Below are 20,630 nucleotides of genomic sequence, written 5' to 3'. Positions count from 1 at the left end.
TCATGACATGAACTACTATGACTATAACCAATTATAAAGCAATATTAGAAGTCACAAATGAAAGAAGGCAGAACTAAGCCAGAGAGAATAATACATGGATTAAGGAGCTTGTTGTCTTGTACAAGGCAGACCCTGGCTAAATTATTGGTACATACATATGGTCACTTAAGCACCTCCAGAAGTGATCCCTCAGTTGAACTAGGGATAAGCCCTAAGCAACACTTGATATAACCAAAGAAGGGGAAGGGGGGCAGAATTTCTGCCAGCTTTGTCCATTCCTTTTTTAAAAAGTTTATTCTTTTATTTTGGTGTTTGGAGAACTATATAGTGCCAGAATTTGAACCAGGGTCAGCAGAGTGCAAGATAAACACTTTACCCCTTATATTTCCTCTGGCTCTGTCAGCCTGGTTTCTATAAATAACTATAAAAAGCAAAATGTGGGGCAAAAGCAACAGAGGGCAAGGCACTTGCCTTGCATGCGGATGAACTGGGTTAATCCATGGTATTCATGATACCTGAACACAGAGCCAGAACTCTGAGTACTGCCAGGTATGATCCAAAAACAAAAGAAAACAAAATAACTCAACCTCCATATATCTACAACTACCTCCCAATCCAAAAAAAACATTTATTTTTGTTTGTAGTAAGGTTTAGGATTATTCAAGACATATAAAATTTCTTTTTAGACCTATAGTTTGCTACAGGAACACAAGTTTTCCCAATACCATATATATCATCTACAATAAGGTTGTTGCTTCAATCTATTATTATGTGGTACTGAACAGTAAGAGAAGTAGCAGAGATTGCAAAGCTGGAAAAATAAAAGCCTGTGTCATAGTGTGGTTTAAGATTTAGTGAAATATGGGCTGGAGAGATAGCAAAGCAGTAGCGCGTTGCCTTGCACGAGACCAACACAGGACAGACCCCAGTTCAATTCTGGCATCCCATATGGTCCCCTGTGCCTGCCAGGAGCAATTTCGGAAAGCAGAGTCAGGAGAAACTCCTGAGTGCCACCGGGTGTGTCCCCCACCAAAAAAAAAAAAGATTTAGTGAAATCAAGAACATGACAACACTGAAGGAAGAATATATGTCACTGACGTGTACATCTTCATGAAGGAAGTTCTGTGGAAAGAGCCTGATACAAATGACAATGTAAATTGCTATTTTCAGTCAAGAATTAAGCAGCATTGGTAGACAATTGTCTAGAGAAAACAAAGCTCAGAGATCGGCTAAAAGGTACTTTAACAAAATACAAAAGGCACAGGATCAAAAATCCAAACTGGGGCTGAAACAGTAGTACAGCAGGTAAAGCATTTGCTTACAAGTGGCATAGCCAGGAACCCATATGGACCCCCAGGCTTTGTCAGAAGTGGTCCCTGAGAGTGAATCCAAGAATAAGTTCGATCACATGCAGGTGTGGTGTAAAAACAAAACAATAAAACAGGCTAGAAAATTATATTATAATATTATTTTGGTTATAGTTACTGGCAATGGGAGTTGACTAGAAGAAAAGAGATATTGTTATAGTGTCTTCTGTGAAGCCAGAGGCTGACAGGGAAAAGTTGATCTTGACCATGTCCAGGCTGAAGAGCATCATGTTTTGTAAAAAACAGACATTCTGGTTTGAAAACTATGCCTATTTATTTCAAGCATTTAATCTGTCCAATCTATATGTTGTTTCCGGTATTCAATCTATCCTAACATATTCTTCAAATGTCCTAAGTATTAGCAGAAAAACTGAAACTAAGTGGTTGATAAAAATAGAACACTATATTTAGATTGCAAGTAAAGCAGGGAGATAGCTAGAAGAGCTAGAACACATGCACTGTACACAGTAGATTAAGTTAGATTCTGGGTATTGTGTGATCCCCCTGTACTTCCCAGGAACAATCCAGGAGCAAAGGGATGTAAGTAGCACCTGAGCAAAACCAGTGTCTCAAATCAAATAAATAAAAAATGACAGGGCTGGAGAGAAAGCATGGAGATAAGGCATTTGCTCTGCATGCAGAAGGTCGGTGGTTCAAATCCTGGCATCCCATATGGTCCCCAAAGCCTGCCAGCGGAGATTTCTGAGTGTAGAGCCAGGAGTAACCCCTGAACGCTGCTGGGGGTGACCCAAAAAAATGACAGATAAATAAAAAGTAATGACATTTACAGGGCCAGAGTGGTAGCGCAAGCGGTAGAGCGTTTGCCTTGCACATGCTAACATGGGACGAACTGCGGTTTCATCTTCCTGCAATTTCTGAGCACATAGCCAGGAGCACCAGGTGTGGCCCAAACACCAAAAAAAAAAAATGTAATGACATTTACTGGGGCTGAAACAATAGTATTTTAGTAAATAATAGTAAATATAATATAAATAGTAAATAATAAAAATAAAAAGTAATGATAAAGCAAATAAAAAGAAAGCATAAATGTGAAAAATTCTTCATGAAGTATTAAATAATGATCACAGAATAGATATCTGGCTCCTTTATATAAAACCCTATAAAAATTACAAAAACATCTACAGAATATATAAACATATACAGAAAACATCTAGAATATATTCTGACAATTGTCAGAGCTATCAGATACAATTAAGAATTAGCTGATAAGTGTACATCTTCTCTCATTAAACTGTAACCTTTGTAATATACTTTTGCTCACCATTATGTCCGTAGGCCTAATTATGAACCTATCATGTGCTAACATATAGACAATATAACAAAAACAAACTGCATTTCAAATAACATATCCTGTTCATTACAATGTTTTAATTGATATGTAAAGTCTATGAAGGAAAGTTTCTCAACTGTCCTTATTTAATTCTTTCCCATTATAGTAAGTGTGGTAAAGTATAAGAAACATGACCAAATTTTCCTTGAAGAACACCAGATAACATAATCTCTTCTCAGAGAAGGATGCATTTAGTCCCTAGAGCACTAGACAGCAATAATAAAGTTGAACCATATGGTACAACTATTTTGAAAGTTGAAATAACAACAACAAAGTTAGGACTAGAGAGATAGCTTAAGGGCAGAGAAAAATGCATGTAGGAGCCCTTGGCTTGATCCTCAGCACCACACCATTACCCAACCACCTAGCCAAGAAAAGCTCCCCAGTAGCACATGGTGTGACACCCAAATATAAAGCAATGAACATTAAAAAACATACTCATTAATATGCTCATTAATAAAAGCTCATTAATATGCTTTGCTTTAACTGTGAACCAGAGCTAAACTTAAGTGTGAAATACAGAGTAAAATAAACTTAGTTTTTAACAAACCAATAATCAAATGTTGTGATATCTCCAAATTTTGATAGAAACTAGAGCTGAAAGTTTATCCTGGTTTAAGAAATCAGGATCCAGAGAAATAGTAAAGGTGGTAAATAAAGCATGTGACTTGCATGGAGTTAACTCCACCTGGAATATTTTGGCACTGCATCTGGTTCCTAAGCATCAACAGGGGTCATTCCTATGTGTAAGCTGACACCTATCAGCTATTAACCCAAGCTATTAACCTTCCTCTTTCCCTTAAACCTCTTTCTTTGATATGTAAAAGCCCACCTGGATCACTCTACCTTGCCCCACACTGGATTTTGTTCTGGGAGAATAAAGAGCAGTTTGGCTTGTCTTGCTCAGAGAGAGACCACAAGGCACAGACAGACTCCCTGACTCTCTCCTGACTGGCTTGGCTAATTAATCCTTCATGGCCATCCTACCTTCATCAGACCTGACAGCCTAAGGGTGGAAACGCTGTGCATGGGGTGATCTCACAACTCTGAGGATTTATTTTAAACAAAAGTCCAAAGCCAGGGATAACCACTGACACCACATCCACACCACCCTCCAAACTGTCCCCTAAAAACAAATAAAAAAGAACTGTCAGAAAAATGAGGTTGACCACCTATTGGTTATCTTTAGAAGGCTGGTCCACTTTGGAATGTTCAACATTTACAGTAGTGCCCTCTTACCTGTGAGAAGTTAAGTTCAAAAACCAGTTGATACCTAAAAACCATGACAGTATTGAACCATATATGCTTTTTCTACACAAACATATATCTATGATAAAGTTTAAACTTAAAACTTAGGCACAAAATAAGGGGGAAGACGAGCAATAGTATAGTGGGTAGAGTATTTGATTGGATGTGGCTGATCCTGGTTTGATACAGATACCATATATATGGTCCCCCAAGCCCACCAGGAGTGATCCCTAAGTAGTCAGGAGTAAGCCCTGAGTATCACCTGCTGTGACCCAGAAACAAAAAGTACATTAAGAGATTAACAATAGGGGCTGGAGAGATAGCATGGAGGTAAGGCGTTTGCGTTTCATGCAGGAGGTCATCAGTTCAAATCCCGGTGTCCCATATGGTCCCCCATGCCTGCCAGGAGCAATTTCTGAGCCTGAAGCCAGGAATAACCCCTGAGCACTGCCGGGTGTGACCCAAAAACCACCAAAAAAAAAAAAAGAGAGAGAGAGATTAACAATAAATTAAGAGTAAATAGGGGGCCGGAGCGATGGTGCAGTGCCTTGCACACGGCTGACCCAGGACGGACCTCGGTTCGATCCCCGGTGTCCCATATGGTCCACCAAGCTGGGAGCAATTTCTGAGTGTCAACCAGAAGTAACCCCTGAGCACCACCGGGTGTGGCCCAAAACCACAAAGAAAAAAAAAAAAAAAAAAAAAAGTAAATGGGGCCGGCGAGGTGGCGCTAGAGGTAAGGTGTCTGCCTTGCAAGCACTAACCAAGGAAAGATTGTGACAGCGGTTCTATCCCCCGGCGTCCCATATGGTCCCCACAAGCCAGGGGCAATTTCTGAGCACTTAGCCAGGAGTAACTGCTGAGCATCAAACGGGTGTGGCCCGAAAAACCAAAAAAAAAAAAAACTAAAAAAAAAAGAATAAATAGAATACTTTCAACAATATACAGTAATGAAAGTTATGTAAATATAATCTTTCAAAATAACTTACTATATGTAATATTTTCAGATCACTTTAGGTCACAGATAACTGGAACAGTAGAAAAGTCCAAAGGAGGGACAATTTCAGTAAAATTTACCAAGCATAAGTAGAATCTTACACATTAGAATTAGCCTCCAGGATGTAATAATTTCAAGGGTAACATGTATTAAATTAGAAAATAGGTATCAAGACATAACTGCAAAAAACTGGTTGATTATTAAGCAGTATGCCAAAAGATCACAATATTCTTTAGGACATCTGTAAATGCCAGGATGCCAAGAAAACAAGAATCCTAAAATTAAAGATAAGGCTCTCTAGGACTGTAGTTAAATTGTCTCAAATTTACTAAGTTCATTTTCCAAGATTTGAGCTCAAGAGTCCTCTCAGTAAGTAAAATACTTGAAATAGCCTTACAATGTAGAGATTTTAGAATCTTTTTCTCAAACAGAACCGTCATAAATCTGCCTTAAACACATCCTATTATTAAACATGTATTCCATGACTGATCACAACAATTTAAAACATGATTTAAAGAGGGTTCATTCATTACTTGGGTTTATGAAGTCAAAGCAGTAATGTTTATGAGACTTGATAAATTACTAGTATTCAAAAGTTAAGCTATAGATGAATGAAAACATATTTTGGCTAATATTAATAGTAAAGAAATTATTTTATAATAAGTTAAATACAGTATACTTTAGGATACAGGGTTAGGATGTACTTTAAGAAAACTGATTTTTTTTTTTTGGTTATTGGGCCACACCCAGTGACTCTCAAGGGTTACTCCTGGCTATGCACTGAGAAATCACTCCTGGCTTTGAAGACTATATGGAATGCGGGGGATAGAACCACGATTCGTTCTAGGCTAGTGCAGGCAAGGCAGACGTCTTACCTTTAGTGCCACCACTCCAGCCCAATTTTTTTTGGGGGGGTTTTGGGGTCACACCCGGCAGTGCTCAGGGGTTACTCCTGGCTCTACGCTCAGAAATCGCTACTGGCAGGCTCAGGGGACCATATGAGATGCCGGAATTCAAACCACCGTCCTCCTGCATGCAAGGCAAATACCCTATCTCCATGCTATCTCTCTGGTCCCAGGAAACTGACTAGTCAAAACCTGGCAAGTCTATGTAATAAAGATTATATGGTGGCTAAACACAGAAGTCCAAAGACACAAGGTAATTCTATGTAGTAATATGCTTTTTGAATAGCTTTTATATTTTATTTTATTTTGGATTTGGGTTTGGGGCCACACCTGGTGGTGCTCAGGGGTTCTGTGCTCTGTGCTCAGAAATTGCTACTGGCAGGCTCAGGGAATTATACAGGATGCCTGGAATCCAACCTGGGTCCATCCTGGGTCAGCAGCATGCAAGACAAACACCCTACCACTGTGCTATCAGTCCGTCCCCTAGAATTGCTTTTAAAAGACCAGATACCATCAATGATTTGATTTCAGAGGCAAAGATAACTAAAAAACAAATACAAACAAAAGGGAGTACATTAAATCAGAAAAGCTTTGCAAGGAAAAATAAAACAAAAACTCAAAAAACACCTTTGACCAAAACGTATTAAACAGGATAAAATGTTATCACAAAATACATCAAATAAAGGGCTAATGTCTAGGTTTATAAAGTACTCAGAAAGTTCAAAAACAATAATCGAAGTCATCAAAAATTGGAAAAAATTCTTCTCCAAGGAAATTAGGCTTTTCCCCAAAGAAGATATACAGAAGGCTAATAGGCATATGAAAACATGTTTATTTGGCATTTATTATTAGGAAAATGCAAATCAAAAGATATCTCAATATCAAAAGATATATAAAAATATATAAAAGATATTCTCAGTGAGAATATCATACTTTAAAAGGAAAAAAATCAATGCAGGAAGGTATGACAAAAAGGAGCCTACAGTCAGTTAGTGAGAATGTCCTCTGTTTAGCCTCCACCAAAGGCAAACCGGAGACTTCTCAAAATATTAGAAACGAGGGCTGGAGAGAGAGTACAGCAGGTAAGAACTTGTCTTTCATGCAGCAACCTGAGTTCAATTTCTTCTAGCATCCCATAGCCTGCCAGGAGTAATTTCTGAGTATAGAACCAAAAGTAATCCCTGAGCACCACCAGTTGTGGCTCAAAAGCTAAAAGACAATTAGGAATAGAACTCTTTTCTTACATAACTCAGAGATTCCACTTCTTGGCATCTATCCAAAACACAAAAACATTCATTTATGTTGAGACAGAGCAAAATCAAGAACAAGGAGAGACACAACAGGTAAATCACGTCTTATATACAGCCATCCTACAGTCGGTCCCCAGTACCTCATATGGTCCCCTGAAGCAGGAATGATCCCTGAGCACGTTGTATATGGGTCAAAAACAAACATTGAGTAACAAAGAGAAGGTAGTCAGTCACATGGACATTGAGAGGATTGCTGTGAAAGCAGAATGGACAGCTCTGCAAAGATTCCAAGTCAGGAGCTCATCTGGCATGTGTAAAGAGTAGCAGAGGTCAACAGCAAGGCTGGAGCTATACACTGCGGATAGGGCATTGCCTTGCATGTGGCCAACCCAGGTTCGATCCCTGGCATCCCATATGGTCCCCTAAGCCTGCCAGAGAGATTTCTGAGCACAGAGACAGGAGTTACTCTTTTTTTTTTTTTTTTGGTTTTTGGGCCACACCCGGCGGTGCTCAGGGGTTACTCCTGGCTGTCTACTCAGAAACAGCTTCTGGCAGGCACAGGGAACCATATGGGACACCAGGATTCGAACCAACCACCTTTGGTTCTGGATCGGCTGCTTGCAAGGCAAACGCTGCTGTGCTATCTCTCCGGGCCCAGGAGTTACTCTTGAGTGCCACCAGGTGTAGCCCAAAAGCAAAAAAATAAAAAAATATAAAAAAGGATGCAACAGCAGAGTAAAGCAGGATGAGAAGAGCAGAGTAAAATAGGAAGTCTAAGAGGTAAATGATGGTAGAATGTGGGACAAGTCAGAATAGTACTTGAAGCATCTGCAAGGCCTTGATTGTTTTTTGAAGGAGGCCAATGCCAACTATGAAAGCAGTGAAGAAACATAATCTAGCTTACTTGTTTACAAGCTCTATCAGGGGTCCTCAAACTTTTTAAACAGGGGCCAGTTCACTGTCCCTCAGACCATTGGAGGGTCTGACTATAGTAAAAACAAAACTTATGAACGAATTCTTATGCACACTGCATATATCTTATTTTGCAATGAAGAAACAAAACAGATTCAAATACAATATGTGGCCTGCGGGCCATAGTTTGAGGACCACTGAGACACTTGAGAAAAAGGGACACATTATTACTGACATCATCAAAAACCAGCATAATTTTTTTGTTTTGTTTTGTTTTTGGGCCACACCCAGAGGTGCTCAGGGTTACTCCTGGCTGTCTGCTCAGAAATAGCTCCTGGCAGGCTCGGGGGACCATATGGAACACTGGGATTCGAACCAACCACCTTTAGTCCTGGATCGGCTGCTTGCAAGGCAAACGCCGCTGTGCTATCTCTCCAGGCCCAAACCAGCATAATTTTATGCCAAGAGACTGGCAACATAATGGTTTGGTTTTTGGGTTTTTTGTTTTTTGTGTTTTTTTTTGGTGTTTTGGGGGCACACCTGGCAGTGCTCAGGAGTTATTCCTGACTTTGAATAACTCAGAAATCGCTCCTGGCAGTCTCGGAGGACCATATGGGATGCTCAGGATCGAACCAGTGTCCTGGGTTGGCCACATGCAAGGCAAACACTCTACCGATGAGCTATTGCTCCAGCCCCAGTACTGGTTTTTTGTTGTTGTTTATGTTTAGGTTCACACACAGCTGTGCTCAAGACTTACTCCTGTCTCTGCACTCAGGACTTACTCCTAGCAGTGCTGGTAATCATGGGGCATTGGGGATCAATCCTATGTCAGCAGTGTACAAGACAAGTACCCTACCCACTGTTCTGTATTTTTGGCCCCAAATTTTGATAAGCCTATTTATTTCTCAGAATAAAGTTCCCTTTCCATGAGAAAATGTACAGGAGAGATGAAGAGCATGACTCTGGAATAGCTGTGTGGGAATCTTAGGCAATGGAGCTCAGAACTTCAGTATGAGTAAACACAGAAAGGTCAATCTGAAAGTTATTGCAGTGATCTGTGGAAAGTGAGGGACAAGGAGGCAATAAAAAGTGTTGAGATGTAGGAGCCTTAAGAAAAGAATCACAGAAAATATTCATAGGTGGATAAGGAGAAAGTTCAAGGATACCAGCATTTGAAGGGCATTATGAAGGAGTGAGTAAGACTAGGGTTTCAAGAACACTGGGAGATACAAATAGAAGTTGGAAGAAAGGGACTTAGAGAATCTCAAGCTGACACAGAGTTCTACAGACAGAATTTTAAGACATTAGCATAAGCTTATACTTAAGCAAAAGCTGTGGTGTGGATGGCAGAGCAGTATCAAGGATGCAACTGTGAAGTGAAAAATACTGCCACAGAGCACACCCCAAAATGAATGAGGGTAGAAGAGAAGGACCAGCTAATTTGCTGGAAGTGTGCAGCTGAGGTAGAATCAGGTAGACACCATGTCTAGAAACTAAGGGAAGAAATGAAATGAAAGAGGAAAGTGTGCCAGTGTCTAATAATAGAATGAAACTATAATCTCTAAGTGGAAGGTGACATCTCTTAGGCAAAAAGTAATTACCTACAATCTCCTCTACAACATTTCCTCTTTCCCATTCACACCTGCTATCCTCCATAGTGCAGAGGACAGTTTTCCACAAATATTTGTCTACAGTATGAGCTAAGACTGCCAAAGAAGTCTAATGGGTGTTTTCCACTCACCCTTCAACCCTACAAGCAATACCAAAAATGAGAAACAATACAAGAGGAGAAAGTACAGCATTGTGACTAGTAAAATATTACTCTTACCTGAATAAACATAACCATAACCAAATACCATAACCCTCTGTCAACCATAAAGGGGTTCAGTGTTATTAAGCTAAAATGAAATAAAATCATAGCATGCTACCAAATATGGGTAAGTGCTCAGTCCGTGTTTCCTACATCTTCTCTTCCCTTGTTACTATAAGCCCACCTTATTTGTTTGCACTAAAAATTAAGCATGTTTTATAATTCAATATTTGTGGCAAATCTATATCATATACATATACTGGAATAATGTTTGCTCAAATAAGCTTAGCATTTTAGTAATAAAATATTTTAAATATATGTAAACATATTTAGACAATGCAATTGCACACTTAACAGATTATAGGCAGTATAAATATAGTTTTTTCCCAATGATCAAAGCTGAATACAAAATACATAGATGTCTGCAGTACTTATGCTTTCCTCAAAATGCAAAGAACTCCTCTCAGTGTTAGAAGTAAAAATTCCTCAGTAATACTAATATTCTGACACAAAACAGAGAAAGCAGAAACAAAACAGGTGACTTGGTACTGATATGTTTTAACCAGCTCTTGTATTTCAGACACTCCTGAAAAAGTTTAATTCTCAGCCAAATGATCCCTCAAGGCTCTATATTAGTCCATCTCTAATAAGGCTGTGCCACTATCACTGCTGAAAAAGCAAGCTCTTCAAGGCAACTATGTGGTACATTAAGTTTAGGAGATATACTTACCTTCTCAATGTCTACAAGTTCAGTCTCATAGATCTCAGCAATAGTAATATGATGCTTGGCTGCAATGGTAAACCGTCCCTGGGAAGAAAACAAAAGACAAAGTCAGATTCCGTTTTACCTATTTGAATGCCAGTATTTGGGGGAACAACCAACAAGAAAAGAATACAACTCTAAGTCATCTCAAGAACTCCACCCCACAGCCTCTTACACAAAGCAGTATCTTACCATGTCTGTGTAAATGTCGATGGCTGCATTTAAGCAGTTGATAGCCTCTGAAGCGTAGGCATTTAAAAAAAAATGAAAAATCCATTCAGTCAAAGAAGGTTCAGTTGAGGCTATCTTCCTAACTGCCACTAGATGTTACGGATCTCCCATTTGGATTAGAGGGTGGGCAGGTTAGTTGCAGAGAAGCAAACTCAAATCATACACAAGTCCAGACCCATCAGCATGCTCTGCCCACAGCGGCTGTAGTGCAATTTAGGGAACTAGAGCTGGAGGAGTATTAGCTCAATTACTCTTAACCCGACCATGAGACTCCATCCAGAGGAAAGACTGCATTATAAAGAAGACAAAATCATGTGGGTTGTTATCAACATTGATCGACTACATCTGCTAAAACATAAATGTAAATATGTATTCTGCATTGGCATCAGGTATGTACAATGATTTTGGAAGACAGTACAACTTCACAAGAAAGATCAATACAACAAACTATTTCTCCAGGCAAATTCAAATCAAAGCACTTTTAAAATTCCAATCTAACAATTATTTATTTTGTATTTGACGTATCATAGTTTACAATAGCATTGACTTCATTTATTTCCAACAACTTTTGTTTTTGTTTTCGTACCACCTCTGGTGATGCTCTAACTCTGCATGCAAAATTCACTCCTGTCAGTGCTCAAAAGACCAGATGGGATGCCTGATATCAAATCTGGGTCAACCACATACAGGGCAAATGACCTACCCAGCAGCTCCAGTTGCTGTTCCAACAACTCTTAGGTCAACATTTCATAATGTTAAAAAGGATAACTTATGGTGCACTAGCATACACATAAAAGGAAAAACCAATCTAATAAATGATAGTACTAAGAAAATATATCAGTTTTATAAAACAAAGACAACAGATTTCTCTTGTCATAAAAATCATGCTATCTGTAATTCTGGCATTTGGTTTGTAATTGTAATTTGTAATACTGCCATTTTGTTTTACTTCTCAAGTTTCACTTTGAGTTTAAAAAGAAACTAGGGGCCTGGAGAAATAGTGCAGTGGGTGAAGGCAGAAATTCTTACACTTTTTCCACTTTAAACCCCTTTGCACCTGAGAAATGCCAGAAAGGCAAGTGCTGTCAGAAACACTCTGAGTTCATTACAACTGACTTCAGTTGACACTGCATAATTTTGGTCACTGCATTTTCAAATTCTTCACATATACTCATTTCAGATATGCTCAATTACACATACAGGGTAGTGACCAACACTTTAAGAATTTTGGAGCACTGCCTAAAATGGAGTCACAAATGCAAAGTCCCTAGTGCAATATGCTCATCATAATCCTGGCAACTCTACTGTCTATGGTTCCTCGTACTACAATAAATTGCTAGTCACAGCACAGAAGGGTGTGTGTCATCCCCAAAAAGCACAGCAACTAAAAAGGTCTGCAAGTGCCATAGCCTGATGCACAATAAAATCATAACCTGCATGCCTCAGCTAAAAACGTGACACCCCAGGAACTATGTGAAAACCCAGCAAGCAACATACCTAAAAACATTCAAATACCACAGCCATGTCATCACAATGTCAACAATGATGAAGGGAAAGGGTGGGGGGGGAGATTTAAACACATACACACATGAAAGGCAGCAAAATGAAAAGGCCTAAATGAAAAACTACAAAGAAATAAAAGTAGAAAACTAAAAGGGAATGTCCCCTATATTATGTAAGAAAAATAGGTTTACTGTTACACCTTTCAAAATAAAGAAAATAATCTGTCTATATATAAAAAAATATATCTCTATTCCCATTCAAGCCCAACACTGGGATGTTTTCCTTTCCATGTATCTAGATACATTTCAGAAGTTTTAAAAAACTTTAGTGGCATTAAAAAGAAAAAAGAAAAAAATCCATTGTGTCAAAGAGGGGTTGGGTAGAGCCAATCTTTCTACTGCAACAGAAGTTATAGACCTCTCATTTAGGCAGAGTGTGAGCAGGTCTCAAGTGGATCTTTAGTTATCAAGTAAACATTTTTCTTTCTTTTTTTTGTTTTTGTTTTTTTTTTTTTGGGGGGGGGCCACACCCGGCGTTGCTCAGGGGTTACTCCTGGCTGTCTGCTCAGAAATAGCTCCTGGCAAGCATGGGGGACCATATGGGACACTGGGATTCGAACCAACCACTTTAGGTTCTGGATGGGCTGCTTGCAAGGCAAACACCGCTGTGCTATCTCTCCGGGCCCAAGTAAACATTTTTCAAATCACTAAAAATTCTTTTAAAACAGACATTTTAACGTCTGCATATTCTGAAATACCGATAAATTAGAGAGTCTTATTGGTCTACCTTAATTTTTTTTTTTTTTTTTTTTTTGGTTTTTAGGTCTCACCCGGCAGTGCTCAGGAGTTACTCCTGGCTCCATGCTCAGAAGTCACTCCTGGCAAGCACGGGGGACCATATGGGATGCCGGGATTCGAACCGATGACCTTTTGCATGAGAGGCAAACGCCTTACCTCCATGCTATCTCTCCGGCCCCTGTCTACCTTAATTTTTAACCCCCTGAGATGCCAGGGATTGAATCCAGAGCTCAAGCATGCAAAGCAAATGCAGTACCATGAGCCATATAACTGATCTCTATCATGGTACTCATTGCTCATTTAGGCTCTGTGTAGGACTTCACTTTTGGAAATAAATTGCTTAATTTTAATATAAAAGTCCTTGAAATTATCATATTTTTCACTGATATTTTCATAAAAGTTGGAATTTCTGCACTGAAATAAATAGCTAAACGGGAAAAGGGAGACTTCACAGCTATCAGCAAATGTACAAGAAAGAAAAAATTAGTATTTTTAATTATGAAGAATATTCTAAATATAAACATTGGCAGAATTTTATCACTTGAAATAACCAAGTCCATTTATTCCTCAAAACATACTTTGAAAAATATATTTAAGTTATATAAAACTGTGAAGAACTTGTTTTTAACTAGCATATATTATAATTTATTAACTGACCTCAAAATGCAGTATATTTGGGAAGAATAATAAGGTCTCCTTTAGTTAGTTATCAATATACATATTCATTAAGCTAAAATATAAGCTACATAAATAAGATAATAAGAAGTCTCATGTAAAAATTAAAGCACATTTCCAAAAATTTTCCAAAATGCAGCATAACCTAGTTTAAGAAAAGAGATTTTGGGGGTTGAAGAGATAGCATGAAGGTAGGGCATTTGCCTTACATGCAAAAGGATGGTGGTTCAAATCCCAGCATCCTATATAGCCTCTGAACCTGCCAGGAGCAATTTCTGAGCTTAGAGCCAGGAGTAATTCCTGAGCGCTGCTGGGTGTGACCTCCAAAAAAATTTAAAAAACCACGAAAGAAAAGAAAAGAGATTTGAAAAACTACACAGTCCGAATAAATTTAAAATATTTTCATATGGTCCCCCGTGCCTGCCAAGAGCTATTTCTGAGCAGATAGCCAGGAGTAGCCCCTGAGCACCACCGGATATGGCCCAAACTCCCCCCCAATTTTTTTATCTTCTAGAGAAGCTACCCATAATTGAAGAAAAATTCCTATAATTCCAAATATATTATCCCAAGGTAAAAAAAAATTTCTTTTCTTAAAGATTCAAAAATTCCACAGTATATCTATGAAAATTCACAAATATTGACTTGACAGTCAAATTTAAATAAAAACGGAGATGATGTCTTACCTTGAGGATCTGCCTTTTTGTAGGCATTCCCAGCATCTACGAAGCTGGTAGCAGAATCATGCTTGCTTTGAAGTTGCATATGGAGCTTGGCTGCCTGACAAAATGCATTTCCTGCAGCTAAACAAGATAAATTACTATAGTTAAACAAGAAGCTCAAATATGCCCAAACTCTAAGAACTGTACCCACTCCTAAAATAAAGTTCCATTTCATTGAAAGGAAGCATTCCAGTCAAAAGCACATGTAAATGTGATTAAGAACATCTTAGCTGTACATAAAAATAATCTGTATTAAATTCAAATAGCAAAAAATTTCTGTCAGCAACAATAACCTCTTAAGTGGACTAACATGAGCAACAACAGTACCAAGAATTACATTCTAGACCATCAATTCTGCTTCTCAGTTTATAACAACATTAAGTAGGGGCTTCAAGCTACAAATGTTTAATGAGATAAAAATTATAGTCAAGTACTGTGTAGAGGATAGGGGTGTGTTGGCACTACAATGAATTGGGTTGGACAGCCTCGTGTGGCTGGAGCTGGAGAACTTGTGTGGGATAGTCTTTATTTATTTTTTTTTTTTGGGCCACACCCTGTGACGCTCAGGGGTTACTCCTGGCTATGCGCTCAGAAGTTGCTCCTGGCTTCTTGGGGGACCATATGGGACGCCGGGGGATCGAACCGCGGTCCGTCCTAGGCTAGCGCAGGCAAGGCAGGCACCTTACCTCCAGCGCCACCGCCCGGCCCCATGGGATAGTCTTGTGCTGGAGAACTTCAGGGGTAAGGTCTCCTTGTATTTAGGCCAAGGCTTTTCTTTTTTATATCCCCTATATTTTTCTGGGCCTATGCAAACACCATCTTTGCTGTGTTCCTTTGATTCATTCTTAATGAAATAATGTATTATGATCAATCATGTCAACAATACTATAGCCTTCAATGTGAAAGGAGTTATATAAATTTTATGGCTTTGGATTGCTTTGTGTACTCTAAGAAATGTTATAATGTACTACAGTCTGCGAACTTGAGGGACAAAGTATTGTGCATGGTTTTTTGTTTTGTTTTTCTTAATGTTTTTTGGCTGAAAATTCAGAATTAAGGTGTCAGCAAGAAGATTTCTTTTGAGAATTCTGTTTATGGGTTATAGTCTTCCCACTGTAATTTCACCTTGTCCTCTTTCTTTGCATCTTTGTCTTCATAAATAAAAATAGAAAAAATAAAGTAAAAAAAATATAGTCAAGGATATTTATTTGCTCATCTTACAACATCTACTCAACTTCATTGTCACTGAAGAAACTACTAATGTCTTCATGAACAAAGTTTCTCAAAGTAAAAGGGACACACTTTAAAAGTTCAAAATTTTGTTCTGAAAGACAAATCACGACTAAAACTTAAACTAGAACATCTGTATAACACTTCATATGAAAACTTTCTAGGAAGAATTATGAATGGGCTTGACGTATGGGGTATTGCCCAGGCTTTTGCTGAAACACAGCAAAACATGAAAGGCTTATTCCCTAAAAATTTTTCAGAAAATATTTTGTATCAGGGACTGGGATGAGAAAATGAGGTAAAGAATTCCTACCAGGGGCCAGGAAGGTGGCGCTAGAGGTAAGGTGTCTGCCTTACAAGCGCTAGCCAAGGAACGGACCGCGGTTCGATCCCCCGGCATCCCATATGGTCCCCCCAAGCCAGGGGCGATTTCTGAGCACATAGCCAGGAGTAACCCCTGAGTGTCAAACGGGTGTGGCCCAAAAACCAAAAAAAAAAAAAAAAAAAAAAATAATTCCTACCAAAGGAAACACATATGAGTTAAAAGGATCTGAAACTATAAGTAAGATAGGTCCATGCTTCTCATAGGGGAAGGAAAAGAACATTCAGAGCAGTGGAAATCAAGGCTTCATTAGGTCAATTTAAGGAGGGCTTTACATGTCAACATGAGACATAGCAGAGGACAAATTCACTGTATCATAAGGTTCTCAGTTCAGAGAGACTATGCTCAGACTCAGAACAATGAGCACAGATAGAAATATAGCTCAGTGAGGTCTAGAGAAGTCAGTACAACGGGAAAGGATCTAAAAGTTTTTATTCCACTAGGAAAGCACAATTATGAATACTACAAACTGGGGCCAGAAAAAAAGTACAGTGGGTAAGGCACTCATTGTATAAGAAACATTAAGTGTATATTGCACACATGGGTTTAATATCTGGCACTATATATAGTTCCCCCACGTCCTGTCAGGAGTGATCCCTGAATAGAGAGCCAGGATTAAGTCCTGAGCATAGCAGGGTGTGATGAGAGAGACAGAGACAGAGGGAGAGGGAAGGGAGAGAGAGAGACAGAGGGAGAGAGAAGGGAGAGACAAACAGAGAGAGAGAGGGAAGAGAAGGGTAGGGAGGGAAAGAGCTGGAGTATAACACAGCAGGTAGGGTATTTGCCTTGCACAAGACAGACCCAGGTCTTGTGCAGCTCAATCCCCAGATCAATCCCCAGCATCCCATATGGTCGCCTGAGCCTGCCAAAAGTGATTTCTGGGTTCAGAGCTAGGAGTCCCCTAAATTCTGCTGGGTGTGGCCCAAAAACAAAAACAAAAATTTTACAAACCTTTTGGTATTTTAAAATTTAAACATACGAGCTCGCAGTTGGACCCAGCAGAGCACACATGCCAGGAAAGCCGTCCCTCTTTTTTTCTGGTATGTCAGGGTAGCTGGTCAGACAGCGGGCCACAGATCTCTTGGACTGAACACTGGGTCCAGGAGACTGGGACCCCCCACGTCAGGCGGGTCTTCATGGCCAGCCCTGGCAACTCGGGCCCTGGGGGGTGGGCGGAGGAGGGAAACCCCTCCCCTATGTATATTGGACCCCCTGTTTTGTTTGCTAGTAATACTATTTTTCAAAACCGCGCAGGTGCAAATATACTTTTTAAAGCATTACCCAAAAACGTTCCTGATCCTAGACTGTTCCTAGGAATAGAATCAGGATGCCCAAGATTTTGATAAAACACTCAAATTGACCTTTATTGTCTAGTCTTTTATGTATTGCCTCTCCCCTCACCCGTGTCTCTCCTACCTCCTCATACCCAAACCCTGAACCATTATCTTCCCCTTATTCAACCCTCCTTTATCCACAGTTCCTAATTGGGTAGACACCAAGACTGACCTTCTGTCCCAACACCACCATCCAGCTCCTCATTGAAAGACACCCTCTCATTCCCCAGCTCATGCCTCTACAAATAACTACAACCAATATGCCTGTTGACCCATGCTTGGTGGTCCCTCATGCCCCCATCAAATTATGGACTATTGCATGATACCAGAATCAGCTTCAGCAAAACCCCTAGTTCAAGGACAATATAGGGTTCCATAATGCCGCAAAACATGTCTCAAACTCAACTATCACCTGTTGTCTTCAAATACCCTTGTTTTCTTTCTTTTTTTTTCTTTTTAAAACATAAAAGGGTCATGTGTATCTCTTTTGTATATCTCAGATGTATTCCCTTAACATCTATAACTCTTTTCGAATATTCTCATATAGTGACAATTTTGCCCACTAGATTAGTTATTTGATTGTTTGATTTTTCCCCCTGTGAGATGTTTTATAAGCTATACTGGTATAAGAGTAACTCTGTATAGATTTCACATTTATACCAAGTTACGGGAAATGTTGGACTTTATTCTTCAGCCCCCAGAGGCACCAACAATATCTTGTGGCATTGCTTCTCTTTTGCATAGGCACATTAAAATGGGGAAATAATACATATGCAAATAAGTTCTTATCTAATAGAGATGGGAACACAAATTTGGTAATGTAATATAGGCCTTTTACCCTGAACATTGGCATAATGATTTGGCTCAGGCCTTAGAAGAATGGGCATCGCCCACACACACGTGAACAATGAATACCATCTATGGAAACAACCACAATTGTCTTTAACATTCCCAGGATCCAAGCCTCTACCAGAGAAGACCTACCACTGCTTTGGCATTGACTTACTCCAAAGAGTGCTCCCAACACCCAGGCAACTCAGCAACAGTCTGCATGCAGGGCAGATAGCTCCGCATTTAATGATATACTGAAACTAGAGGATGCTCCACATCAGCCTGACATCGATGAAAGAAATGCACAGAATCCAGAGTCTTTAAATATAAGAGTCTGATACCAACAATAGCTAAAGTGTGAAAAAGTTTCACCGGGACCTTGAGAATGACTGGAGTTGGATAGATTGGTATGCCTGGAACCCAAAGTCTGTCTTATGCCAATAAACTTCTGGGGTGAGGCCTTTTTGTAATCAGGTCAAGGATTTTTTTTTTTCCATTTTCTCCATTTTTCTGGACCTATGCAAACATTGGCGATTGCCACTATCACACCTTTACTATATTTTTTTACTCTTATCCTTTAAGGAAAAAAATACAACTTAATGAACTTAAAAACAAATTACTGTAGTAGAATGCCTGTCTCAAATACAGGCAGGGAAGCGGTAGGGGGTAGGGGGTAATGTTGCACTGGTGAAGGGAGGTGTTCTGGTTATGACTGTAATCCAAATATGATCATGTTACTTAAATAAAAAATATATTAAAAAAAATTTAAACATAAACATTTCAAAGGGAGGGAGGGAGAGAAGGATGAAGGGAGGGAGAGAAGGACGGAGGGAGGGAAGGAGGGAGGGAGAGAGGAAGGTAGGGAGGGAGGGAAGGAAGGAAGGAAGGAAGGAAGGAAGGAAGGAAGGAAGGAAGGAAGGAAGGAAGGAAGGAAGGAAGGAAGGAAGGAAGGAAGGAAGGAAGGAAGGGAGGAAGGGAGGAAGGGAGGAAGGGAGGAAGGGAGGAAGGGAGGGAGGGAGGGAGGGGGAAGGAGGGAAGGAGGGAAGAAGGGAGGGAGGGAAGGAGGGAGGGAAGGAAGGAGGGAGGGAGGGAGGGAGGGAAGGAAGGAGGGAAGGAGGGAGGGAGGGAGGGAGTAAAGGGAGGGAAGGAAGGAAGGAAGGAAGGAAGGAAGGAAGGAAGGAAGGAAGGAAGGAAGGAAGGAAGGAAGGAAGGAAGGAAAGGAAGGAAGGAAGGGAGGGAGGGAGGAGGGGAAGGGAGGGAGGGAGGGAGGGAGGGAAGGAAGGAAGGAAGGAAGGAAGGAAGGAAGGAAGGAAGGAAGGAAGGAAGGAAGGAAGGAAGGAAGGAAGGAAGGAAGGAAGGAAGGAAGGAAGGAAGGAAGATATTTAACACTAAAATGATATGGGCACTGACCAATCAAAGATACTAGTCGTTGACTAGGGAAACAAGAAGTACAGAGAAGAAAGGGGCCGGGAAGGTGACGACAGAGGTAAGGTATCTGCCTTGCAAGCGCTAGCCAAGGAAGGACCGCGGTTTGATCCCCCAACGTCCCATAAGGTCCCCCAAGCCAGGGGCAATTTTTTTTTTTTTTTTTTGGTTTTTGGGCCACACCCAGCGGTGCTCAGGGGTTACTCCTGGCTCTCTGCTCAGAAATAGCTCCTGGCAGGCACGGGGGACACCGGGATTCAAACCAACCACCTTAGGTCCTGAACACTGCTGTGCTATCTCTCCGGGCCCAGCCAGGGGCGATTTCTGAGTGCTTAGCCAGGAGTAACCCCTGAGTATCAAACGGGTGTGGCCCGAAAAACTAAAAAAAAAAAAAAAAAAAAAAAAAGAAGTACAGAGAAGGCCTCAGAGCACTGCCATGGTAGTAAGCATGTATTTTAAGACAGCAGCTAAATTCTCTTTTCATTTTAGGAATATACTTGTTGAACAGTAGCTCTGATGGGGTTTGCCTAAGAGAAGTGACTTAAATTTACCAAGTACTTACAACAGCCTGACTCAAGTGAAGCACATGCTGGGCAACATATCAATTCTATCTTTGAATCATACCTATGATAGTTGGAACACCCTGTTTTTACTCAAAACAAAGGTGGTTGGAATATCCTGCCTTACAAAGTCTTTCCCCAGCTTCCTCTTTCCTTTTCACTAACCTCTTGACTTGTAAAAGTCCACCTGGATATGTATTTTTGTCTTTCACTGAACCCTTTCCCTCCAGGATGAATTTGAATTGGTCAATAAAGAGAGGTTTTGGTTTGGCAGGCCCAGAGAGAGCATGAGGCGAGAAGCCACCTAATTCCATGATTCTCTTCCCTATGCCTGGCTTGG

The 20,630-nt window shown here is 40.1% G+C and overlaps 1 protein-coding gene across 1 annotated transcript in view; it reads right to left on the bottom strand.

Annotated features, from left to right (window-relative positions):
- The window catches only part of NAPB (NSF attachment protein beta), a 54,260-nt gene that overhangs the window by 11,733 nt on the left and 21,897 nt on the right, over positions 1–20,630 (bottom strand). Inside the window, exons 3-5 of the mRNA XM_049775255.1 lie at positions 14,493–14,609; positions 10,796–10,842; positions 10,571–10,648 (exon numbers count right to left, since the gene is read on the bottom strand). Coding sequence (XP_049631212.1) covers positions 10,571–10,648; positions 10,796–10,842; positions 14,493–14,609 — 242 coding nt within the window. The remainder of the gene's footprint in view (positions 1–10,570; positions 10,649–10,795; positions 10,843–14,492; positions 14,610–20,630) is intronic.

This window comes from Suncus etruscus, chromosome 6, assembly GCF_024139225.1.
Source record: "Suncus etruscus isolate mSunEtr1 chromosome 6, mSunEtr1.pri.cur, whole genome shotgun sequence".
Lineage (NCBI taxonomy): Eukaryota > Metazoa > Chordata > Mammalia > Eulipotyphla > Soricidae > Suncus > Suncus etruscus.
The sequence above is the reverse complement of the archived record's forward strand: the minus strand, read 5'-3'. Positions and strand labels throughout refer to the sequence as shown.